This window comes from Hemitrygon akajei, chromosome 18, assembly GCF_048418815.1.
Source record: "Hemitrygon akajei chromosome 18, sHemAka1.3, whole genome shotgun sequence".
In the NCBI taxonomy this organism is placed as follows: domain Eukaryota; kingdom Metazoa; phylum Chordata; class Chondrichthyes; order Myliobatiformes; family Dasyatidae; genus Hemitrygon; species Hemitrygon akajei.
Window position 1 is genome coordinate 73,706,957 of NC_133141.1, and position 26,548 is coordinate 73,733,504.

At 51.6% G+C, this 26,548-nt stretch overlaps 2 protein-coding genes across 4 annotated transcripts in view; one reads left to right on the forward strand and one right to left on the reverse strand.

Annotated features, from left to right (window-relative positions):
• The window catches only part of LOC140741521 (uncharacterized protein C17orf113-like), a 34,470-nt gene extending 30,220 nt beyond the window's left edge, over nucleotides 1–4,250 (forward strand). For all 3 annotated transcript variants that reach the window (XM_073071812.1, XM_073071813.1, XM_073071814.1), the window contains one exon: nucleotides 968–4,250. In XM_073071812.1, the coding sequence (XP_072927913.1) occupies nucleotides 968–2,664 (1,697 nt within the window). In that variant the 3' untranslated portion in view covers nucleotides 2,665–4,250. The remainder of the gene's footprint in view (nucleotides 1–967) is intronic.
• The window catches only part of LOC140741522 (sorting nexin-11-like), an 84,210-nt gene that overhangs the window by 52,572 nt on the left and 5,090 nt on the right, over nucleotides 1–26,548 (reverse strand). Inside the window, exons 3-4 of the mRNA XM_073071815.1 lie at nucleotides 19,956–20,056; nucleotides 15,475–15,573 (exon numbers count right to left, since the gene is read on the reverse strand). Coding sequence (XP_072927916.1) covers nucleotides 15,475–15,573; nucleotides 19,956–20,056 — 200 coding nt within the window. The remainder of the gene's footprint in view (nucleotides 1–15,474; nucleotides 15,574–19,955; nucleotides 20,057–26,548) is intronic.

Below are 26,548 nucleotides of genomic sequence, written 5' to 3' on the forward strand. Positions count from 1 at the left end.
ATCCACTCTATATGTGTCCTCTGGTCCTAGACTCCCCCACTGTAGGAAACATCCTCTCCACATCCACTCTATCTGTGCCCTCTGGTCCTAGACTCCCCCACTGTAGGAAACATCCTCTCCACATCCACTCTATCTGTGCCCTCTGGTCCTAGACTCCCCCACTGTAGGAAACATCCTCTCCACATCCACTCTATCTGTGCCCTCTGGTCCTAGACTCCCCCACTGTAGGAAACATCCTCTCCACATCCACTCTATCTGTGTCCTCTGGTCCTAGACTCCCCCACTATAGGAAACATCCTCTCCACATCTACTCTATCTGTGTCCTCTGGTCCTAGACTCCCCCACTATAGGAAACATCCTCTCCACATCCACTCTATCTGTGTCCTCTGGTCCTAGACTCCCCCACTATAGGAAACATCCTCTCCACATTCACTCTATCTGTGCCCTCTGGTCCTAGACTCCCTCACTATAGGAAACATCCTCTCCACATCCACTCTATATGTGTCCTCTGGTCCTAGACTCCCCCACTATAGGAAACATCCTCTCCACCTCCACTCTATCTGTGCCCTCTGGTCCTAGACTCTCCCACTGTAGGAAACATCCTCTCCACATCCACTCTATCTGTGTCCTCTGGTCCTGGACTCCCCCACTATAGGAAACATCCTCTCCACATCCACTCTATCTGTGTCCTCTGGTCCTAGACTCCCCCCACTATAGGAAACATCCTCTCCCTGTCCACTCCACCTGAGACTTTGAATATCTGATAGGTCTGAGTGGGATCCCAAACCCGCCCCCGTCATTCTTCTAAGCTCTAGCGAGGACAGGCCCAGAGCCACTAAGTGCCCCTCACAGATTAATCATTACGTTAACCGGGACAGTCTGCTCAGCTGTGAGCCCTGACTAACATGGGGCAGAATCTCTCTGGCCCTCAGACTGAACAGGCTTTCCTTTCTGTTTTGACCTCCAGGCGAGAAGAGCTGCAGGAAGGATCCGCCTCTGTGCTCAGCAGTCCCGGCGGGGTGCACCGACAAGACCGAGCAAGCCGCCACCATCGCCCTCCTGTGCAACGCCTACTTCGCGGCCAAGGAGATGATCCCCAGCTCCTCTGCGGGGGCCCTGAACGAGCTGTGCCTGCTCCAGGGCCTGGGGGACCCGGCCGGCCAGCTGAGCGCCCGCCAGCGCCGCTGGCCGGTCGAGGAGCTTCAGCGGGCCATCGCCGCCGTGCTGGAGCAGGGAATCCTGGAGCGGGCGCGCGCGCTGAACTGCTTCGGCGTCCTGATCGACCTGCCCCGGGACCGCCGCGCGTTCCTGTATCTCCGGGTGCTCGAGCAGGCCGGGGCAGCCCGTGAGCCCCGGACCTACCTGCTGTCGGTGGAGGAGCTGCGGGGGGAGGCCGCGGCGCGGGAGGTCGTGGCCGTGCTGATCCGGGTGCTGGCCCAGAAGGGACTGGACTCCAGGCGGATGTGCGGGCTGGCGCTCGACGGGACGGCCGTCTCGGCCAAGTGCCGGGAGGGCGTGGAGGCCGAGCTGAGGGCCCGGGTCCCCGGCCTGCTCTGCGTCCGCTGCCTGGCCCACAGGCTGACCCTCAGCTGGGCCTCAGCGGCCGACACCATCCCCTACCTGGTGAAATACCAGGACATCCTCCGCTCCATCTACACGCACCTGGCCGAGCTGCCCCGCGGCCGGGACGAGCTGGGGGCTGTGGGGGAGGTCCTCGCCCACTGGGAGGAGCCAGGTGGGGACGGTTCCCCCTGCGAGTGGCTGGCGGCAAGGGCTCCAGTGGACGCTGTCCTCCGCGACTTCGGCAGGCTCGTCTGTCTGCTCCGCGACGGGGGCTCGGCCCGGGGCACCGGGCTGGCGAAGGCCCTGTGCAGCTACAAGTTCCTGCACTGCAGCCACCTCCTGGCGGACGTCCTGCACCAGCTCTCCATCCTGGGCAGGAGCTGCCAGAGGCCGGACCCCGACTTCTCCATCGTCCACCCTCTGCTGAGGTCGACGGTGACCACCATCAGCAAGCCCAGCGCCGGGGAGGCGCTGAAGCACTTCCTGGCTGCCCTCCCGCCCGACGGCCCCTTCACCTTCCAGGGGCAGGCGATCAGAGACGGGTCCCGGCAGCGGCGGGAGGCGGAGGCCATCTGCGCTGCCTTCCTGGACAGCCTCACCCGGGACCTGAGGGCCAGGTTCTCGGAGGCCCGGGACGCCGACGTGGTGACGTCGATGACGGCCGTCTTCGACCCCGCGCAGCCGCCGGACTCCAAGACCCGGCACGTCCACACCCTGACCGGCTACCTGTCGGGCCTGGGCGAGGGGGAGCACTTCGAGATGAGCTGCCGGCAGGAGCTGGTCGGCTTCCTGGACTTCGTGGAGTCCCGGCCGGGCGTCCGCCCCCTTGGCAGCGTCCGCGACGTCTGCCGGCTGGCCCTCGGCCAGAGGCTCACCTTCCCGGTGGCGGGCTCGCTGGCCGAGCGCTTCCTCAGCCTGCCCACCCCCACCGACCAGCTGGGGGCCCTGCTCGGCAGGGAGCAGGCGCTGCGGAACAGGCTGGGCCGCTCGCTGACCGCCGAGCGGCTCGGGGACCTGCTCAGGATCGCGGCGCACGGGCCGCCCATCAGGGAGTTCAACTTCAAGGCTGCCTTCCAGCAGCTGAAACTCCAGGAGAAGTGACTTCTAAACCGGGCACGGGACCTCGCTGGCGGCCATTGATTACAAGCCAGGAGCCGGCCCCTCGCCAAGTCCTAGGACTCTGCTTCTCTGCGTACGCTGGTAACCAAAATGCTCAGAGATTCTAGGTTAAGTACTTGTGGTCCGACCAAAAAGATCTCCCTCGCTCTATTTCAAATTAGTCGACACTGTTTAAAAAGATTGAGAGACTACCTTTACTCGTCACAGGTACAGGTAAGGCGCGCTGTGTTGTCTGCGTCGATGGGCAACCCAGTCCGACGCGGTCTACCCCCAGCGTGCACGCCCGCAACTTACGAACCCTGACCCGCACGTCTTTGGAAGGCGGAAGGAAACCGGAGAGCGTGCGAGCTCCGCGCGGACAGCGGCGGGAGTTGTAACCCGCACGCCCAGCTAACTGTTAGCGGCTCCTTACAGCTCGGGTCACTGAAGTTCGGGGTCACCCATAAGGAAGTTTCCACTCTCTCCCTCCGTGAGCCGCGTGGGTTTCCTCCCACGGCCCGAAGACGCACCGGCTGGGCGGCTGGAATCGGTCACCGTCAACTGTCCCGCGATTAGGCGGGGGCTTAGGTCGCTGGGTTGCTGAGCAGGTCTGCGCTGTACCTCTAAGATAAATTTCAAAAACAGGGAAAAGCACTTGTGAGCTCACTGCAGACCCGAGAGAACCTGCAGACGCTGGAAGTCCAGACAAAATGCCGGAGGAACTCAGCAGGCCAGGCAGCGCGTGTGGAGGAGAGTAAACAGTCGATGTCTCGGGCCGAAACCAACGTCCCGCCAAAGGGTCCCAGCCCGAAGCGTCGTCTGCTCGCTCTTCTTCCACAGATGCTGCCTGGCGTGCCGAGTTCCTCCAGCATTTCGTGCCTGTGGCTCAGTGATCCCATCAACAGCTTTCCCCTCGCTGATTTTATTTCTGGTGTGCCTGACTTTGAAGATTAGCTTTTATTTGTCACGGATGCATCCAGCGAAAGGCATCGTTCAATCAACGGCCAACGCAGCCCGAAGACGGTCCGAGGCGGCTACACGACCTTCGCGCTCTCCCGGCGCCGATGTGGCCAGCCCACAACTTACAGACCCGCCGGAAACGGACGCCCGTCACGGGGAGAGCGTACAAACTCCTTACAAACAGCGGCGGGAACTGAACCCCGATCTCTGGCACCGTAAACACTAACCACCGAATTGCTGCGTCGCCCCTGAACTGGACATGGCTGCTCAATTACAGGTTACCAAAATGGATACACGTCCTGGGTAAAAGTACTTGCGACCTGACCAAAAACTCTCTCTCTTGCTCTTTTTCATTTCAAACAACTCGACGATATCAATGATCAAGGAACAATCCGCTGTCGGGACTCAGAGGGTCAGAGTAAATTTTTTTTTAAATTTAAGTACATACATGTCACCATTGACAACCCTGAGATTCATTTTCTTGCAGGCATACTCAAGAAATCCACAATACAGTAATAACCATAACACAATCAACAAGAGACTCGGGCGTTCAACCAGAGTGCAGAAGACAACAAACTGTGCAAATACAATAAGAAATAATATTAAATAAATAAGCAATAAATATTGAGAACGAGGTGAAGAGTCCTTGAAAGTGAGTCTATTGGCTGTGGGAACATTTCAGTGATGGGGCAGGTGAAATTGAGTGAGGTCTCACACACATACACACAAAATGAGGGAGGGGCTCAGCAGGACCGCCTGCCGAAGAGGTTCGGCCCAAAACGTCGACTGCACTCTTTCTCCACGCTGCCTGGCCTGCTGACTTCTTCCAGCATCTTGTGTGTGCTGCTCGGATTTCCAGCAATTTGTGTGTGCTGCTCGGATTTCCAGCAATTTGTGTGTGCTGCTCGGATTTCCAGCAATTTGGTTCAAGAGCCTGATGGTTGAGGGGTAATAACTGTTCCTGAACCTGGTGGTGTGGGTCCTGAGGCTCCTGTACCTCCTTCCTGATGGTTGAGGGGTAATAACTTTTCCTGAACCTGGTGGTGTGGGACCTGAGACTCCTGTCCCTCCTTCCTGATGGTTGAGGGGTAATAACTGTTCCTGAACCTGGTGCTGTGCGACCTGAGGCTCCTGTACCTCCTTCCTGATGGCTGAGGGGTAATAACTGTTCCTGAACCTGGTGGTGTGGGTCCTGAGACTCCTGTCCCTCCTTCCTGATGGTTGAGGGGTAATAACTGTCCCTGAACCTGGTGGTGTGGGTCCTGAGACTCCTGTCCCTCCTTCCTGATGGTTGAGGGGGTAATAACTGTTCCTGAACCTGGTGGTGTGGGACCTAAGGCTCCTGTACCTCCTTCCTGATGGTTCAGGGGTAATAACTGTTCCTGAACCTGGTAGTGTGTGTCCTGAGGCTCCTGTACCTTCCTGACGGTTGAGGGGTAATAACTGTTCCTGAACCTGGTGGTGTGGGTCCTGAGACTCCTGTACCTCCTTCCTGATGGTTGAGGGGTAATAACTGTCCCTGAACCTGGTGGTGTGGGACCTGAGGCTCCTGTACCTCCTTCCTGATGGTTGAGGGGGTAATAACTGTTCCTGAACCTGGTGGTGTGGGTCCTAAGGCTCCTGTACCTCCTTCCTGATGGTTGAGGGGGTAATAACTGTTCCTGAACCTGGTGGTGTGGGACCTGAGACTCCTGTCCCTCCTTCCTGATGGTTGAGGGGTAATAACTGTTCCTGAACCTGGTGCTGTGCGACCTGAGGCTCCTGTACCTCCTTCCTGATGGCTGAGGGGTAATAACTGTTCCTGAACCTGGTGGTGTGGGTCCTGAGACTCCTGTCCCTCCTTCCTGATGGTTGAGGGGTAATAACTGTCCCTGAACCTGGTGGTGTGGGTCCTGAGACTCCTGTCCCTCCTTCCTGATGGTTGAGGGGGTAATAACTGTCCCTGAACCTGGTGGTGTGGGTCCTGAGGCTCCTGTACCTCCTTCCTGATGGTTCAGGGGTAATAACTGTTCCTGAACCTGGTAGTGTGTGTCCTGAGGCTCCTGTACCTTCCTGACGGTTGAGGGGTAATAACTGTTCCTGAACCTGGTGGTGTGGGTCCTGAGACTCCTGTACCTCCTTCCTGATGGTTGAGGGGGTAATAACTGTCCCTGAACCTGGTGGTGTGGGACCTGAGGCTCCTGTACCTCCTTCCTGATGGTTGAGGGGGTAATAACTGTTCCTGAACCTGGTGGTGTGAGTCTTTCACTAGATGCCACACAAGGATGCTTACCAAGTTAGAAGCCCATGGTATTACAGGAAAGTTACTGGCATGGTGAGAGCATTGACTGATTGGTAGGAGGCAGTGAGTGAGAATAAAAGGATCCTTTTCTGGTTGGCTGCCAGTGACTAGTGGTGTTCCACAGGGGTCGGTGTTGGGACTGCTTCTTTTTATGCTGTATACAAATGATTTAGATGATGCAATAGATGGCTTTGTTGCCAGTTTTGCAGGTGATATGAAAACTGGTGGAGGGGCAGGTAGCATTCAGGAAACAGGTAGGCTGCAGATGGACTTAGTTTAGAAGAATGGGCAAGAAAGTGGCAAATGAAATACAATGTTGGAAAATACACTGTCATGCAATTTGGTAGTAGAAATAAATGTGCGGACTAATTTCTAAACGGAGAAAATCCAAAAATCTGAGATGCAGAGGGACTTGGGAGTCCTTGTGCAGAACACCCGGAAGGTTAACTCGCAGGTAGAGTCGGTGGTGAGGAAGGCGAACGCCATGTTAGCATTCATTTCAAAAGGTCACAATACAGGAGCAGGGATGTGATGCTGAGGCTTTATAAGGCACTGGTGAGGCCTCACCTCGAGTATTGTGAACAGTTTTGGGCTCCTCATCTAAGACATGATGTTCAGGCATTGGAGAGGGTCCAGAGAAGGATCACAAGGATGATTCCGGGAATGAAAGGGTTACTATAGGAGGAGCGTTTGATAGCTCTGGGTCTGCACACACTGGAATTCAGAAGGATGGGGGGGAATCTCACTGAAACCTTTCAGATGTTTAAAGCAGGTGTGGGAAGGATGTTTCCCGTGATGGGGGAGTCTCGGACAAGAGGGCACAGCCTCACGGTAAAGGGGCGCCCTTCCAAAACAGAGATGTGGAGAAATTTCTTTAGCCAGAGGGTGGTGAATTTGTGGAATCTGTTGCCATGTGCAGCTGTGGAGGCCGGGTTGTTGGGGGTGTATTTAAGACAGAGATTGATAGGTTCTAGACTGGACACGGCATCAAAGGTTACGGGGAGAAGGCCGGGGAGTGGGGCTGAGGAGGAGGGAACAGGATTAGCCACGACCGAATGGCAGATTAGACTCGATGGGTTGGATGACCTAATTCTGCGGCCTTATGGAGTCCTGAGGCTGCTGTCGCTTCTTGCAGGAGCAAGGAGAGAGCAGCGCCCATGGGTGGGGAAGGATTTGCCGACAACTCGCGTGGAAACCTTGCGTCAAGGCCGCAGATTGTTCCAGCTCTGCCACCTCAGGCGCTCCAGGTTCCAGCACCCAAATCCGCTCGAGTTAGAGCCACCACTGACAATCAGTTTAACAATCATTATTGAAAACTACAGGCCCTTCAGCCCGTCTAGACCATCCCATCTACCTACTCCCATCGACCATAGCCTTCCATATCCCTCCCCATCCAAACTTCTCTAAAATGTTGAAACTTGCTCGATCCACACTCTCACCACCCTCCAAGTGTAGAAGGGTCCCCTCACGGCCCCCTTAAGCATTTCACCTTTCACCCTTAACCCACGACCTCTGGTCGTAGCCTCGCCCAGCCTCAGTGGAAAAAGCCTGCTTGCATTTACCCCATCTATACCCCTCATAATTTTGTATACCTCTATCAAATCTCCCCTCAATCTTCTACTTTCTAGAGAATAAAGTCCGAACCTATTCAATCTTCTCTTATAACTCAGGACCTCCAGACACAACAACATGCCTGTAAATTTTCTCAGTATTTGTTCAATCTTTCTTACTTCTTTCCTGTAGAAAATATTCATTTAACATAAACACAAGGGAATCTGCAAATGCTGGAAATCCAGAGCAACAAAATGCTGCAGGAACTCAGCAGGTCAGGCAGCATCTCGGGAAATGAATGACCGGTCGACATTTCGGGCCGAGACCCTTCATCAGGACTGGAAAGGAAGGGGGGGGGGGAGAGGCCAGAATAGAAAGGTGGGGGGGGAGGGGAAGGAGGAGGGCTGGAGGGCGATAGGTGAAGCCAGGTGGGTGGGAAAGGTAAAAGCCTGGAGAGGAAGGAATCTGACAGAAAAGGAGAGTGGACTGTAGGATAAAGGGAAAGAGAGGACCCAGAGGCAGGTGAGAAGAGTGGGGAATAGAAGAGGGGAGGGGAGAAATTTATATTCATGCCGTCAGGTTGGAGGCTACCCAGACGGAATACAGTCGGCCCTCCTTATCGCAAGGGATTGGTTCCAGGACCCCTCGCGGATACCAAAAAACGCGGATGCTCAAGTCCCTCGTTTAACCTGTCTCAGGGTGGTGGAATTTAGGACCCAGCGGAACCCCAGACCTCACTTAAACTGTCTCAGTGCGGTGGTCTTTAAGACCCGGCGGAGTTCTGAATCCGCAGTGTTTCTGTTCACGAAAATAATCACGACTGAAAATAAAGTGGAAATAATAAAGCGATCGGAAAGAGGTGAAACGCCATCCATCATTGGAAAAGCGTTAGGCTACAGTCAGTCAACAATCAGAACAATTTTAAAGGATAAAGTGAGAAAGGCCCTGCCTCGATGAAAGCTACAATTATTACTAAGCAACGCAGTGGTTTAAATATTGAAATACATACGTTTCTTAAGTGTTTTATATGCATAGAAAGGTAAAATATGTACTATATACTAAGACAAACATTTGACTGACACTAAATAATACCAGATGTATCTGTTCCGACTTACTTAGTAAGAGAGCTTCATGTTTTTTTCCATCCTGATCCACGATAACCTACGCACATCCTCCCGTATACTTTAAATTATCTCTAGATTACTAATAATACCTAATACAATGTCAATGCTGTGTAAATCGTTGTTATACTGCATTGTTTAGGGAATAATGACAAGAAAAAAAGTCTGTACATGCTCAAACAACAAGTGCTGGAAGAGCACTTCCGGGTTTTCTCGATTCGCGGCTGGTTGAATTCGCGCATGCGGAACTCGCGGATAAGGAGGGCCGACTGTATAAGGAGTTGCTCCTCCAGCCTGAGGGTGGCCTCATCTTGGCACAAGACGTGAGGCAGGCACAGTGGGCTGAAAGGTCTAATTCTGCTCCTATGTCTTATGTGCTTATGCATTACCCCTCCTCCTGTTTCCAAACACTAGAGACGGGACTCAGACGCAAGCATCCAGGGGGACAGTTGATTAGCAATCTAAAACATTCTGGTTTGGTTTCGACTAGTTTCACCAGTTAATTTTTTTTTTAAAATATAAATATATCAGGAGCATGTCGGAAGCCTGTTTCCCTGTAAAGACAGCGTACTAGAAATCGAAACACTCCAATACATAGACAAGAACTTCTACAGATGCCCAGTAGGGGGTATCCTGACAAGCTGCACCACTGCCCGGTTCAGAAACTTCACCACGGCAGGCAAGAAGGCTCGCCAATGGGGAGTCAAAACTGCCCAGGGCATCACCAGCACCAGCCTACCCACCGTCACGGACATACTCTCCACCATACATCTATAGAAGTTTGTCGAAGTTTTAGGCTGTTTTTTTTTTAAATTATCGTGTTCTTTATCTTGTTGTGTTTTACTTTGTGCTATTGGATCCGGACTAACAGCTCTCCTTGACACTTGCGTACTGCAAATGACGTTAACCTTAGAAATGACAAAAACGGTCGGGAGTGACATTAAACGATTTTGCTACTTCAACAAGTTAGAAACTACGAAGATTTTAAAGGCATCGACAATCACCTGGAATTTCGCAACGGAAATGAAGATTTGGCGGAGGCAACCGTTGAAAACATGGCATCAAGGCAGTGCATTAGCTGCACTAGGTGTCTGCAATAGCCTTGTTCATCTACAGACCATCAAAAGAACACGGCAGCCTATACTGGATTAAATCCTCCATTGATAACTAATAGGAACTAATATACAGTTTTATAGCACTGTTACAGTAATGATAGTCCTCCGATTTGTTCTGTAATTCATAATTTGTTATCCAGTTTGTGTTTCTTTATATACATTTTTAACTCTTTCCAAGAAACTTTGGGGCAAAGTTAATTAGGCCAAAATATAGTGGTCCTGGTGTGTCCCGATTAACTGAATTTAAGTAGGCAGAACACAAACTATCTGTTTATCCTGCCCAACAGATGGGTCATATAGAACTTAGAACATGCACGTCACATGCACAACATACGTACCAAGTTACAAAGTTCATACGTCACCATATGCGGTACTACATACCGCTACAGAATTTTGTCTTCCTTTCTGCGCTGCATTTGTGCCAGCTCTAACAAAGCTCTCCTCGCGTCCCCGAACGCGTCTGTCGCCCCTTCCCGTTGGCGAATACGAACCCGGAGAGAAGGCACGGCGGACTTCAGGAGGAATTTCCGCTTGTGCCAGCGGACGCGCTGGACGCCAGGGCAGGGCACCGAGGAGCGCGGCAGAACAGAGGGATCTGGGAGTACGGGTCCGCGGTCGCCTGAAAGTGGGCGGTAAAGAGGAGCGCTTTGGCCTTAGTAGATCAAAGCACTGAGCACAGGAGTTGTGATGCCGGGGCGAAGTTATACAAGATGCAGGTGAGGCCTAATTTGCAGTATTGCCGGCAGCTACCTGCAGGGAAGATGTCAATAAGATTGAAAGAACGCAGAGAAAACTTACAGGGATGCTGGCGGGACTTGAGGGCCGAAGTTACACGTGAGAACTTTGTTCCCCAGAGCACAGGGGAATCAGGGGTGATTTGATGGGAGGCGTACGTCTCACTGAACAGTTGATGGACACACGGGTGAAGGTCTATGCGGGCGGGAAGGGACGGTTTGATCTTACAGTAGGTCAAAGGGGCGGAACAACAGGGCAGAGAAACGTCTCTACCAGAGGAGGTGAGAGGTGCTCCTTCCCTCTGCTAGCTTGTCGATCACCCTCGGGCAAGGTGTAGCCCCTGATTAAACCCCCCCCCCACCCCCACCACCCAACCAGGATCATGGGAAGCCGTGCCAAACTGTCAACAGAAGTGGAGCATGCCAGATAAATTTCAACATTGAAGGGAAGTTTGCATTAAGCACATGGGTGGGAGGCGTATGGGGGAGGGCTGTTATGGTCCAAGAGCGGGTCAAGGGGTCTAGGCAGATGAGTGGTCCTGGCACAGACTAGATGGGCTGAAGGGCCTAAACGGAGCCCCTCGAAGCTTTTTGTACGTGCGATTGTTTTCAAGGCTCCCGGCCGGCATTCTTCATTGCTCCCGTTGAGAGGTCAGCACTTTAACCCGAATGGAGGGAAGTATAGGGGAGAGTCCTCCGGGGGGGGGGGGGTCCGGAGGCCTGCCTACCTCGCTGACCCGGAGAGCTACGCTGGCTGGAGCCGGGGCCCCGCGCTCTGGCTCTCGGTCGGGTCACCCGGTGCCAAAACAGGGTCAAAGGGTAGAGGTCAGACTGAGAGTGATCCCCCCGGTCCTCCAGGTTCAGGGGAGCCAACGACAAAACTGTTACGGAAACAGCAATGAGGAATCCTTCTGCACCTGAGTGAGACGGGATTCCCGAGTCTCCGCCCGGGACTTGCGTGACTGGCAGTAGTGAAAACGGAGAGGAAGCTACTGGCGTGATGAAGGAAGCCCTGAACGTGGTCAGAGATGGAGGACCTTCATCGCTGCCCGAAAGGCCAGAGGTGTAACGGGCAGTAAAAAGGGGGGGGGGGGGTTCGGTGAAACGTCTGAGGATGTTTTTCTACACAGAGAGTGGTGGGAGATGGAATGTGCTGCTGGGGTAATGGTAGAGACAGAAACATTAGCCACCTGGATGGAGGAGAGAGTGAGAGAGTGAGAGTGAGAGTGAGATTGAGATTGAGAGTGTGAGAGAGTGAGAGTGAGAGTGTGAGAGTGAAAGTGAGTGTGAGTGAGTGAGTGTGAGTGTGAGAGAGAGTGTGAGAGAGAGAGAGTGTGAGAGAGTGACTGTGAGAGTGAAAGTGAGAGTGTGAGAGTGAGAGTGTGAGAGTGAGAGTGAGAGAGTGTGAGAGTGAGAGTGAGAGAGAGAGAGTGTGAGAGTGAGAGAGAGAGAGTGTGAGAGAGAGAGAGTGTGAGAGAGTGAGTGTGAGAGTGAAAGTGAGTGTGAGAGTGTGTGTGTGCGTGTTAGAGTTAAATTGATCGTACAGTAGGCTCAAACATGGTGGGACTCTACAGTTCTATACCATTCTGAAATTCTACATTCTATGCGCTTGAAACAGGAAAAAAAAGTCGGCAGCGGCGGGTTCCTCCGGCATTTGCTAAGGACTTCCAGCATCTCCACAATCCCCTGCCTGTCAGGTTTCCTGCTCCCCTTTGAGGGCTGCCTACCCTGTCGATTATCAAACCTTCTCTTCGACGGGAGTCCAGTGACTCTTACTGCAACACTCCCCCCCACCCCACAACTCTCCGTCTCCAACCTTTCGACCCTGTGCTTACCTTATCCCACATCCACCCACCACCGAATCATGTTTAATATCACTGGCATCTGCTCTGAAATTTGTTATTCTGTAGCAGCAGTACATTGCAGTACATAATAATAAAAACCGTAAATGACAGTAAATATATATGCACAAGTTAAATTAAATAACTATTGCAAAAAGAGAAAAAGTAGTGAGGTAGAGCTCATGGGTTCAATGCTCATTGAGAAATCGGATGGCAGAGAGGAAGAAGCTGTTCCTGAATCGCTGAGTGTGGGTTTTCAGGCTCCTGTACCTCCTCCCTGACGGTAGCAATGAGAAGAGGACACAACCACCTACTTATTCCGACATCTTCCCCCCTTCCTTTGCAGTCTTCGCAGACACGCAGTCTGTTGATCCCTCTCCATGGATGCAGCCTGAGCTGCTGACTGCCTCCAGCACTGAGTGAGTGAGTGAGTGAGTGAGTGAGTGTGTGTGTGCTGTCTGTGTGTGTGTGTGTGTGTCTGTGTGTCTGTGTATGTCTTTGTGTGTGTGTGTGTCTGTGTATGTCTTTGTGTGTGTGTGTCTTTGTGTGTGTGTGTGTGTGTCTGTGTACGTCTTTGTGTGTCTGTGTGTGTGCGTGTGTCTGTGTGTGTGCGTGTGTGTCTGTGTGTGTGCGTGTGTGTGCGTGTGTGTCTGTGTGTGTGCGTGTGTGTGTGTGTGTCTGTGTGTGTGTGTCTGTGTGTCTTTGTGTGTGTGTGTGTCTGTGTATGTCTTTGTGTGTGTGTGTGTGTCTGTGTATGTCTTTGTGTGTGTCTGTGTGTCTTTGTGTGTGTGTGTGTGTGTGTGTGTGTGTCTGTGTGTGTGAGAGTGTGTGTGTGTGTGTGTGTGTGTGTCTGTGTGTCTTTGTGTGTGTGTGTGTGTGTGTGTGTGTCTGTGTGTCTTTGTGTGTGTGTGTGTGTGTGTGTGTGTGTGTGTGTGTGTATGTCTTTGTGTGTGTGTGTGTCTGTGTATGTCTTTGTGTGTGCGTGTGTGTCTGTGTGTGTGCGTGTGTGTGTGTGTGTCTGTGTGTGTGTGTCTGTGTGTCTTTGTGTGTGTGTGTGTCTGTGTATGTCTTTGTGTGTGTGTGTGTGTGTCTGTGTATGTCTTTGTGTGTGTCTGTGTGTCTTTGTGTGTGTGTGTGTGTGTGTGTGTGTGTCTGTGTGTGTGAGAGTGTGTGTGTGTGTGTGTGTGTCTGTGTGTCTTTGTGTGTGTGTGTGTGTGTGTGTGTATGTCTTTGTGTGTGTGTGTCTGTGTATGTCTTTGTGTGTGTGTGTGTGTCTGTGTATGTCTTTGTGTGTGTCTGTGTGTCTTTGTGTGTGTGTGTGTGTGTGTCTGTGTGTCTTTGTGTGTGTGTGTCTGTGTGTGTGTGTGTGTGTGTGTGTTTGTGTGTGTGTGTCTGTGTGTGTGTGTGTGTGTGTGTGTATGTGTGTGTGTGTGTGTGTGTCTGTGTGTGTGTGTCTGTGTGTGTGTGTGTGTGTGTGTGTGTGTGTGTGTATGTGTGTGTGTGTGTGTGTGTGTGTGTGTGTCTGTGTGTCTGTGTGTCTTTGTGTGTGTGTGTGTGTGTGTGTCGCTCCCCATTTCCAGCATCAGCAGAATCTCTCCTGTCTGTATCCGTATCAATGCAATCTCTCGCATATTCCCAGCTCAGCCACTAGAGGGCACTTGAATAATGGCCAGAAGTGGCAGCCATACCAGACCTGCTGGAGGGTCTCGGCCCAAATCATTGACTGTTTACTCTTTCCCTGGCCTGCTGAGCTCCTCCACCATTTGGTGTGCACCGCTTTGATTTCCAGCATCTGCAGGCGCACTCGTTTGCCACTCGTCCCAATTCGTCGTTGAAGAGCTGCCGTCCCCATAGTCGTTTGGCCTTCTCGTTGCTACCATCAGGGAAAGGGTGTGCAAGTATTGGAGAGGGTTTTGGGGGGGGGGGGGGTCAGAAATGACCCCGGGAATGAAAGGGTTAAAATATGTGGAGCGTTTGGTGGCGCTGAGCCTGTACTCGCTGGAGTTTGGACGAATAGGGAGAAAGAGTCTAGGACCAGAGGACACAGATAGAGTGGATGTGGAGAGGATGTTTCCTATAGTGGGGGAGTCTAGGACCAGAGGACACAGATAGAGTGGATGTGGAGAGGATGTTTCCTATAATGGGGGAGTCTAGGACCAGAGGACACAGATAGAGTGGATGTGGAGAGGATGTTTCCTATAGTGGGGGAGTCTAGGACCAGAGGACACAGATAGAGTGGATGTGGAGAGGATGTTTCCTATAGTGGGGGAGTCTAGGACCAGATGACACAGATAGAGTGGATGTGGAGAGGATGCTTCCTATAGTGGGGGAGTCTAGGACCAGAGGACACAGATAGAGTGGATGTGGAGAGGATGTTTCCTATAGTGGGGGAGTCTAGGACCAGAGGACACAGATAGAGTGGATGTGGAGAGGATGTTTCCTATAGTGGGGGAGTCTAGGACCAGAGGACACAGACAAAGTGGATGTGGAGAGGATGTTTCCTATAGTGGGGGAGTCTAGGACCAGATGACACAGATAGAGTGGATGTGGAGAGGATGTTTCCTATAGTGGAGAGTCTAGGACCAGAGCACACAGATAGAGTGGATGTGGAGAGGATGTTTCCTATAGTGGGGAGTCTAGGACCAGAGGACACAGATAGAGTGGATGTGGAGATGATGTTTCCTATAGTGGAGGAGTCTAGGACCAGAGGACACAGATGGAGTGGATGTGGAGAGGATGTTTCCTATAGTGGGGGAGTCTAGGACCAGAGGACACAGATAGAGTGGATGTGGAGAGGATGTTTCCTATAGTGGGGGAGTCTAGGACCAGAGGGCACAGATAGAGTGGATGTGGAGATGATGTTTCCTATAGTGGGGGAGTCTAGGACCAGAGGCCACAGCTTAAGAATAGAGGGGCCTCCAGAACAGAGATGAGGATAAGTTTTTTTTAAACCAGAGGTGGTGAATCTGTGGAATTTATTGCCACAGACGGCCATGGAGGGCTCTCGATTAGTCAGGGCGTCAAAGGTTACTTAGAGAGAGCAGGGGAACCGAGTTGAGGAGGAGAATAAATCAGCCACGATGGAATGGAAGCCAGAGTCAATGGGCTGAATGGCCTAATTCAGCACCTGGTTCTCACAGACGGCACAAAAGATCCCGCCGCGTCCGAGGAGCGCAGCCGCACAGGCGAGGACACTGGGGCGGTGCTTACCTCTGCAGGAACTGCTGCAGACCCTGTCGCCTCCTCTCTATGCCTTCGGCGTCACCGACCTGCAGGAACGGCCTCTTCCCCGGCAGCTCCGGAAGAGATCTGGAAACACAGAAGCAAAGGGAAAATTCAGCGCGCACCGGAGGAGAATGCAACGATGAGACATAGGGCTATAGGAAACCACCAATGGAAATAACTTCTCCACATCCTGCTATATATCCAATAGGTTCCTCTCCCCCCCCCCCCCCCCATCCTTCTAGACTCCAGATTGAGAACCATCAAACACTCCTCATGTTAACCCTTTCATCCCCCCAACCCGATTCTTCTAAGCTCCAACAAGTTCTAAAAAAGAATCCAGGATTGGTGTGTAGGACTGGGGAGGCTTCTGATCCGTCTCGCAGAATTGTTTAACTCTGACAAAGATTAAAGATTAGCTTTGTTTGTCATGCCTACATCGAAACATGAAGTGAAATGGGTCGCCTGCGTTAGCAAGGATTTTTTGGCTCATGAAGTATTACGACCATTTATCACCCCTGATTGTCATTTATAATGAGGGTTCATGAGGCATTGGTCAGAGATGTGAGCAGTTTTGGTCAGTTTATCTAAGAAAAGATGTGCTGGTATTGGGGAAGGTCCAGAGAGACTCTAGATTTACCCCAGGAATGAAAGGGCTAATATATGAGGATTTGATGGTTCTGGGTCTGTACTCGGAATTTAAAAGAATGGTGGGGAGGCGGGAATCTCATTGAAACCTATTGAATATTGAAAGGCCTCAAAAGAGTGGATGTGGAGAGGTTTCCTACAGTGGGGGAGTCTAGGACCGGAGGACACAGATAGAGTGGATGTGGAGAGGATGTTTCCTATAGTGGGGGAGTCTAGGACCAGAGGACACAGATAGAGTGGATGTGGAGAGGATGTTTCCTATAGTGGGGAAGTTTAGGACCAGAGGGCACAGATAGAGTGGATGTGGAGAGGATGTTTCCTATAGTGGGGGAGTCTAGGACCAGAGGACACAGATAGAGTGGATGTGGAGAGGATGTTTCCTATAGTGGGGGAGTCTAGGACCAGAGGGCACAGATAGAGTGGATGTGGAGAGGATGTTTCCTATAGTGGGGAAGTTTAGGACCAGAGGACACAGATAGAGTGGATGTGGAGAGGATGTTTCCTATAGTGGGGAAGTCTAGGACCAGAGGGCACAGATAGAGTGGATGTGGAGAGGATGTTTCCTATAGTGGGGGGAGTCTAGGACCAGAGGACACAGATAGAGTGGATGTGGAGAGGATGTTTCCTATAGTGGGGGGAGTCTACGACCAGAGGACACAGATAGAGTGGATGTGGAGAGGATATTTCCTATAGTGGGGGAGTCTAGGACCAGAGGGCACAGATAGAGTGGATGTGGAGAGGATGTTTCCTATAGTGGGGGGAGTCTACGACCAGAGGACACAGATAGAGTGGATGTGAAGAGGATGTTTCCTATAGTGGGGGAGTCTAGGACCAGAGGATACAGATAGAGTGGATGTGGAGAGGATGTTTCCTATAGTGAGGGAGTCTAGGACCAGAGGACACAGATAGAGTGGATGTGGAGAGGATGTTTCCTATCGTGGGGGAGTCTAGGACCAGAGGACACAGATAGAGTGGATGTGGAGAGGATGTTTCCTATCGTGGGAGAGTCTAGGACCAGAGGGTACAGACAGAGTGGATGTGGAGAGGATGTTTCCTATCGTGGGAGGGTCTAGGACCAGAGGGCACAGCCTCAGAATAGAGGGACGTCCCTTTAGAACGGAGATGAGGAGGAATTTCTTTCGCCAGAGGCTGGTGAATCTGTGGAATTCATTGCCACAGATGGTTGTGGAGGTCAAGTCATCGGAAATATTTAAAGCTGAGGTTGATAGATTCTTGATTAGTCCGGGCGTTAAAGGTTCCGGGGAGAAGGCAAGAGAATGGGGTTGAGAGGAACAGCAAATCAGCCACGATCGACTGACAGATGGTCCAAATGGCCTAAATTCTGTACCTGTGTATTATGATGTGGTTCTTGCGATGGGTAACTGGGGAGAGGTGATTGGGGTCCAGGGGTTCGTGGGATTCCAGCACTGGGGCTGTGATCTGTGGCTGCCCCAGACCTAGGCAAAGCCACAGGCTTAGGTCTGTCAGCACAAGAGATTTGGCAGATGCCGGATATCCAGAGCGACACACAGTGCTGGAGGAACTCAGCAGGTCAGGCAGCGTCTGAGTGCCTCTGTCGGTCAGGGCCGAACATGGATGCTGCGTCCTAGCTGTCTGGAGACACAAGCCAGGGCAGTAGGATACAGAGAGTGAGCTGTTGCCCGTGTAGCGGGCTCCCCCTCTCCACGCAGCTGACGAACCCAAACAGCAGGGACCCATACAGTTTGGTGCCAGGAGTTGCCGGTCAGCGTTGAACTCAACATAGTTTTGCCTCAGGGACTCCAGGTCTGGATTTTTCCCCTCGGTGTTCACTCCTGAAGCCTCCCCCCGTGAGCGGGCACAGACACAAGGCAGCAGGAGGTTTGAGATCAGAGTTTTCCTCCTCCTAAATGAGTTGCCAACGAGCCCCATCTGCCCAAAGCGACTGGTTTTAAGGTGTCGAAGACACGCCTTTGCCCCTTCTCCTGTCAGTAGAAACGGTTCCGCCAGGCTTAGTAGCCAAGCCACACGTGAAGGCCGGGAGCCGGACTCGGTCGTCAGAGGCTATATGAGACGCACGCCATTGGGAGCATTTAGTAAGCGGTGAGAGTTTGCCCACATTACCTCCCCTGCTATAACTACACTAAAGAAATGGGCAGCACCTAGGGAGGGGATTAAACAGTTGACATTTCGGGCTGAGACCCTTCATCAGGGCTTCCGACGTCTGCCAACGTCTCCAGGCCCAGTGTGGAAACCCGCACTGCCGAATTAAACTGGTGGCTCCCTCGGCTCTGCTTCGCCCCCCGACACCCGAGCACGTCGGCCAAGCTGGCCGCCCGTACGGTACTGACCAAAGGGAGGCAGTGCCTTGAATATGTGGTCTCCAGGTAGGCGGGAAGCCGAGGAACTGGCCGCTGACCCTGTCATTGAAGCCTGCACCCCAACCTCCTCCAGCTGGTCGGCTTCCCCAGAGGGCAGCGGGCCGATCGATGCCTTCGGTCTGAGGGAATGGAGGTTGGAGGCGCGGTATCGGCAAGTCTAAGACTGGGGTGAGGAGTGGCCTACCCTGGGATGGGGGTGGGGGAGGGGTGTGTGTGTGTGTGTGTGTGTGTGTGTGTGTGTGTGTGTGTGTGTGTGTGTGTGTGTGTGTGTGTGTGAGAGGTGTGTGTGTGTGTGTGTGTGTGTGTGTGTGTGTGTGTGTGTGTGTGTGTGTGTGTGTGTGTGTGTGTGCGTGTGTCTGTGTGTGTGTGCGTGTGTCTGTGTGTGTGTGCGTGTTTGTGTCTGTGTGTGTGTGTGTGTGTGTGTGTGTGTGTGTGTGTGTGTGTGTGTGTGTGTGTGTGTGTGTGTGTGTGTGTTGTGTAAGGGGCTTGAATTTCCATTGCACTATTTTGTCATTACTGTTGCTTTGCCCCCCTCCTTCTATTAAAAATATAACGCCCTGGGAAAGGGTTCACTGCTCACGCAGTGGCTTCGCTGTAGCAGCAGTGTGCTCAGGTCCTGACCGGAGATGACAGGGGTTTCGGAACGCGAAGCGTCCAGCAAGGGGAGGGCTCTTCGTTCTTCTGTGCCCGAGAGCGAGGGATCCGCAGGCTTTTGTTCGGCGGAGGAGGAAGAGAGAAGGTGCCAGAACAGGGAAGCCGTAGACTGCAGGACGGAGTGGGCCGGGAACGGGGTCCGGAGTCGGTGACACCCGGAGGGAAACCCGATGGAGAACGAACGGATGAGAAAACCGTGAGCCCCAACGTCGCACGTCAGATGTTCCATGAGAACAGGCCCTTTCTCTTTTTTTTGTTTTCTTTACTAACCGTAGAGTCAAATTAAGAATTACAAAGCTCAGTCATTTAATTGCATATGGTGAACTGTTGTAGTGCTGAGGAAACACATCGCGTAGCATCCTCCCAAACAAGATTTCTCAAGTTTGGCCAGGCTGGAGGCTGATTAACGCCACTGGTCGAACCTGACGGTTACACATGAAATGCAGCACAGTGCAAAAGTCCTTGGCGCATATATATAGATGCTGCACACGGTACTGTAGTCATTTTATGTACCGCACTGTACTGCTGCCACTAAACTTTTCAGGATATTAAGCCTGAATTTGATTCAGTTCTGTTGAGCATCGCGGGCATGCTATGTTGGCGCCGGAACACGTGACGGCACTTGCGGGCTGCCCCTCAGCTCACCCTTGGCCGTGCCGGCCGCTGAAGTGAACGGGCGGGCCTCCACCGCCCGTTTCGATGACGTGGGATGCGCAAACCCCCCGCCCCCCCCCCACCGATCGGATCCCAATGCAAACGCCCCGGAATCGAGTGTCGGACGGGAGTCGCGTTCCGCGCCGTACTTACACGAGCCCGGCGTTCTTCTGCAGCCGGCGCCTCAGCCACTCGAACTCCCGATAGCGTCTCCGCACGCAGGAGGTCTTCACCGTGAACGCCTTGCTGTTTGTCTGAAAGTGTACGGCAAAAGAGACAGTCAGTTAATCGAGCTCCCGATAGCATCTCCGCATGCAGGAGGTTTTCACTGTGAACGCCTGTTTGTCTGAAAGCGTACGGCAAAAGAGACGGTCAGTTAATCAAACTCCCGATAGCATCTCCGCACACCGGAGGTTTTCACCGTGAACGCCTGTTTGTCTGAAAGCGTATGGCAAAGGGACGGTCAGTTAATCGAGCTCCTAATAGCATCTCCGCACACCGGAGGTTTTCACCGTGAACGCCTGTTTGTCTGAAAGCGTACGGCAAAAGAGACAGTCAATCGAGCTCCCGATAGCATCTCCGCACACCGGAGGTTTTCACCGTGAACGCCTGTTTGTCTGAAAGCGTACGGCAAAAGAGACAGTCAGTTAATCGAGCTCCCGATAGCATCTCCGCACACCGGAGGTTTTCACCGTGAATGCCTGTTTGTCTGAAAGCGTACGGCAAAGAGACGGTCAGTTAATCAAACTCCCGATCGCATCTCCGCACACCGGAGGTTTTCACCGTGAACGCCTGTTTGTCTGAAAGCGTACGGCAAAAGAGACAGTCAATCGAGCTCCCGATAGCATCTCCGCACACCGGAGGTTTTCACCGTGAACGCCTGTTTGTCTGAAAGCGTACGGCAAAAGAGACAGTCAGTTAATCGAGCTCCCGATAGCATCTCCGCACACCGGAGGTTTTCACCGTGAATGCCTGTTTGTCTGAAAGCGTACGGCAAAGAGACGGTCAGTTAATCAAACTCCCGATCGCATCTCCGCACACCGGAGGTTTTCACCGTGAACGCCTGTTTGTCTGAAAGCGTATGGCAAAGGGACTGTCAGTCAAGCTTGTCTATGTTCGCTTGTGGGGATCCTGTAACCCACTATAATGTCACAGGCCATTCGTCCCATTACAGCTATGCTGTACTTTCAGAGATATCCAATCAGTCTCACTTACTGAACTTGCGAGTTACCAGAATAAAAAATTCCCCAGCAGCAATTTAGAACCTGGAACAGTACAGCACAGGAACAGAACCAATTAAATTATCAAATTACCAACTAAACTGATCCCTTCTGTCTACACAATGTCCATATCCTTCCATTTCCCTCACATTCACGTGCCTACCTAAACATCTCTTAAAAGTCCCTAATGTTTCGGCCTGTACCACCAGCCCAGGCAGTGCATTCCGGCACCCACCCCTCTCTTGAGTAAAACAAAACTTGCCCCTGACATCTCCTTTGCACTCAACGCCCCCTCAAACCTCCAATGCACGCCCTCTGGTATTAGACGCTTCAAACCTATTTCCCGTCCACTCTGCCCGTGTCTCTCATAAGCTCGTCCGATCACAACCCCATCAGATCTCCCCCCAGCCCCTGCCATTCCAACTAATGCCGCTCGCCTCTGAAAGTTCTTACTGAATCCAGGGCGGCAGGCACAAAATGGTGGAGGAACTTGGCAGATCGGGTTGCCCACCCCACCTTTTTATTCCGGCATCTTCTCTTATCCTTTCCAGTCCTGAAAAAGGGTCTCGGCCAGAAACGTCAACTGTTTGTTCATCTCCACTGATGCTGCCTGACCTGCTGAGCTCCTCCAGACATTCCTGTCTGCTGCTTTGAGTGACAGTTACGAGGGGTGACTGATAAGTTTGTGGCCTAAAGTAGAAGGAGTCGATTTTAGAAAACCTGGCACATTTATTTTTCAACATAGTCCCCTCCTACATTTACACACTCAGTCCAGCGGTCGTGGAGCATACTGATCTTGGACCTCCAGAAAGTGTCCACAGCAGGAGTGATTGATAAGCTTGTAGAAGGAGATGAGTTATACAGCTCTCGTTACAGGCACATGCAGTTCAACTCATACGTTCGGATGCTGTTCATAGACTTCAGTTCAGCATTCAACACAATCATCCCTCAGAAACTGATTGGAAAGCTGAGCCTACTGGGCCTGTACACCTCCCTCTGCAAATGGATCCTAGACTTCCTGACTGTGAGACCTCAGTCAGTCCGGATCGGGAGCAGCATCTCCAACACCATCACACTGAGCACGGGGGGCCCCCCGGGGTTGTGTGCTCAGTCCACTGCTGTTCACTCTGCTGACCCACGACTGTGCTGCAACACACAGCTCGAACCATATCATCAAGTTCGCCGATGACACAACAGTGGTGGGTCTCATCAGCAAGAATGACGAGTCAGCTTACAGAGAGGAGGTGCAGCGGCTAACGGACTGGTGCAGAGCCAACAATCTGTCTCTGAATGTGAACAAAACAAAAGAGATGGTTGTTGACTTCAGGAGGGCACTGAGCGACCACTCCCCACTGAACATCGACGGCTCCTCGGTAGAGATCGTTAAGCGCACCAAATTTCTTGCGTGTTCACCTGGCAGAGAATCTCACCTGGTCCCTCAACACCAGCTCCATAGCAAAGAAAGCCCAGCAGCGTCTCTACTTTCTGCGAAGGCTGAGGAAAGTCCATCTCCCACCCCCCATCCTCATCACATTCTACAGGGGTTGTATTGAGAGCATCCTGAGCAGCTGCATCACTGCCTGGTTCGGAAATTGCACCGTCTCGGATCGCAAGACCCTGCAGCGGATAGTGAGGTCAGCTGAGAACATCATCGGGGTCTCTCTTCCCGCCATCACGGACATTTACGCCACACGCTGCATCCGCAAAGGAAACAGCATTATGAAGGACCCCACGCACCCCTCATACAAACTCTTCTCCCTCCTGCCGTCTGGGAAAAGGCTCCGAAGCATTCGGGCTCTCACGGCCAGACTATGTAACAGTTTCTTCCCCCAAGCCATCAGACTCCTCAATACCCAGAGCCTGGACTGACACCTTGCCCTATTATCCTGCTTATTATCTATTGTACTGCCTGCACTGTTTTTGTGCACTTTATGCAGTCCTGTGTAGGTCTGTAATTAGTGTAGTTTTCTCTGTGTTGTTTTTTATTACGTAGTTCAGTCTAGTTTTTGAACTGTGTCATGTAACACCATGGTCCTGAAAAACATTGTCTCGTTTTTACTGTGTACTGTACCAGCAGTTATGGTCGAAATGACAATAAAAGTGACTTGACTTGACTTGAACTCTTTGAAGTTAATAACTCATCTCCTTCTACCTTAGGCCACAAACCTATCAATCACCCCGATGGGTTATTAACTTCAAACTTTCTGCATAATCACTCAAAGAGTTGAACTGCACATGCCTGTAACAAGAGCGGTATAACTCATCTCTATCTACAAACTTATCAGTCACCCCTGCTGTGGACACTTTCTGGAGGCCCAAGATCCGTATGCTCCACGACCACTGGACTAAGTGTGTAAATGTAGGAGGGGACTATGTTGAAAAATAAATGTGCTAGGTTTTCTAAAATTGACTCCTTCTACCTTAAGCCACAAACTTATCAATCACCCCTCGTAAATTTCAACTTGATGTATGCAGTTCGATAATAACTTTACTCTGACCCTAAGGCTGATTCTGAGTTTGGTGGGGGGGGAGGGGAACCTCCCTCGGCAAGTTAGACACTGGGAGTGAAATAAAACTACAGTGACACAGGTCTCCATAGATGCTGACTGACCTGCTGAGTTCCTCCAGCATTGTGTGTGTGTGTTCCCACAGAGAACAGTGGAGATTCTGAAAGTCAGACAGCATCTATGGTGACAGAAATGATTCAGGTTAACAGCACCGAGAGCCACAAAATTTCATCAAAGCCCTGGTTTCTCTCCCCACGGATGCTGCTTGGCCTGCTGAGTATCCATGGCCTCCTCCACTGTCGTGATGAGGCCACACTCAGGTTGGAGGAACAACACCTTGTATTCCGTTTGGGTAGCCTCCAACCTGATGGCATGAACATCGATTTCTCGAACTTCCAGTAATGCCCCGCCTTCACCATTTCCCATCCCCTTCTTCCTCTCTCACCTTATTTCCTTGCCCACCCATTGCCTCCCTCTGGTGTTCCACCTGCTGTTTCTTTCTTCCGTGGCCCTCTCTCTCTTTCACCGATCAATTTCCCAGCTCTTTATTTCATCCCTCCCCCTCCCAGTTTCACCTGTCACCTTGTCTTTCTCTCTTCCCCACCCCCCCCCCCCCCACCTTTCAAATCTACTCCTCATCTTTTTTTTCCTCCGGTCCTGCCGAAGGGTCTCGGCCCGAAACATCGACTGTGCTTTTTTCCATAGATGCTGCCTGGCCTGCTGAGCTCCTCCAGGTAGGTGTGTGTGTGTGTGCGTGTGTGCGTGTGTGCGTGCGTGCGTACATATGTTGCTTTAAGCGTATTCTGTACTTCTAGCTCAAATTCATCTGTCAGTCAACCATACACATGAACACACATCGTTCCTCTGGAGCCAAGGAGCAAAGCGAGGCCACACAGGGCACGTATCCCTTCCTCTCCAGTCCCTTTGCCTTTCCCACCCACCTGGCTTCACCTACTGCCTTCCAGCTACCCTCATTCCCCTCCCTCCGCCAACCTTTCCATCCTGGCATCTTGGCCCTTTCCTTTCCAGCCCCGATGAAGGGTCCCGGCCCGGAACATCGGGCCTGCAGCTGAGGGGCGCCTGGATCTGAGGGGCGCCTGGATCGGCTGCTGGGCTCACTGGCGCCACCTTCAGTTCGGAATACACTTTGCTTACTTCTATCACTTGCACGATTTGTTCTTTTTTTCCCCTCTGCACATTGGGTGCTTGACAATCTTTTTTTTTAAATGAGTTCTATTGGGTTTCTTTGTTTTGTGGCTGCCTGTAAGGAGACGAATCTGCAGGTTGTGTATGGTATACATAGCTTTGATAATAAATGTACACCCTACCCTCGTTATATGCGGGGGATGCGTTCCTCACCATTGGCGCATAGTATGGAGAACGCATAATGTGAATAATTATTTAAATGGAGAAAACGGGGATGCGTTCTGGAGGGCTTCCTAAATATATTTTATCTGTACAGTCCGCCCTCCTTATCCGCAAGGGATTGGTTCCGGGACTCCTCGCGGATACCAAATAACGCGGATGCTCAAGTCCCTTATTCAACCTGTCTCAGTGCGGTAGATCTTAGGACCCAGCGGAACCCCAGACCTTATTCAACCTGTCTCAGTGCAGGTGGACATTAGGACCCAGCGGAACCCCAGACCTTATTCAACCTGTCTCAGTGCAGGTGGACATTAGGACCCAGCGGAACCCCAGACCTTATTCAACCTGTCTCAATGCGGTGGACATTAGGACCCGGCACTGAGAATCCGCAGTGTTTCTAATCACGATTGAAATAAAGTGGAAATGATAAAGCGATCGGAAAGAGGTGGAACGCCATCGATCACTGGAAAAGCGTTAGGCTACAGTCGGTCAACGATCGGAACAATTTTAAAGGATAAAGTGAGAAAGGCCCTGCCTCGATGAAAGCTGCAATTATTACTAAGCAACGCAGTGGTTTAATTATTGGGTTTTGGGTTTTTGATCCTCCACATCAACCAGACACGGATGGAGAACGCACTCGGGGGCAATCTGTCACTGGATCGAACTCGAGAACTTCCATTCCCGAGCACAGCACTTAAACATACGTTCTTAAGTGTTTGATATGCATAGAAAGGTAAAATATATACTATATACTAAGACAAACATTTGACTAACCGACGCTAAATAATACCAGATGTACCTGTTCCGACTTACTTAGTAAGAGAACTACCGATTTTTTTCGATCCCGATCCACAATAACCTACTCACATCCTCCCTACGCTTTAAATCATCTCTAAATTCTATGTAAAATAGTTGTTATCCTGCATTGTTTAGGGAATAATGACAAGAAAAAAAGTCTGTACATGCTCGAACAACAAGTGCTGGAAGAGCACTTCCGGGTTTTCTCGATTCGCAGCTGGTTGAATACGGCGCATGTGGGAACTCGCGGATAAGGAGGGCCGACTGTAACTTATTCACATTTTTCATACCAATACGACACAAAAGCAGTAGCACAAGGGAACGTTCATATTATATTTCTGCATTGGAACACATAAGCAGAGTCAATCTATCCTCTGCTGCCTTGAAACCTGACGCAGTATTTTCATCCTTACTTATGTAAGTGCGTTTCAGCATAGGCTTCCAAGAAAGCCCGGTCTCGTCCGCATTAAACACCTGCTTTGCTGTGATTCCTAACTCAGCTATCATAGCCCACAACTACACAGGGTAGCGTTCAGCAGCTTCGTGGTCAGCACTAGCTTGGTCACCACGCACTGCAAAGTCGTGAAGCCTGTGACGATTAACAAACTTAGAAACCATCCCCTACTTGCTATTAAAGCTAACAATATCACTTGACACTTCCTCACTAGCCTCTGAACAAAGGCAACCGTAAATTTCCAAAGCTTTCCACACGAAGATGTTCGGAACTGAGTGTTGCTTTCTTCATTGTTTCATGCTCAATGTACAAACTCAACATTTTCTCCATTTTTGTCATAATCGGGTTACGCACTCTGGTAACAATCTTTAAAGACACTTGAATCAATCACTGCACTTCTTA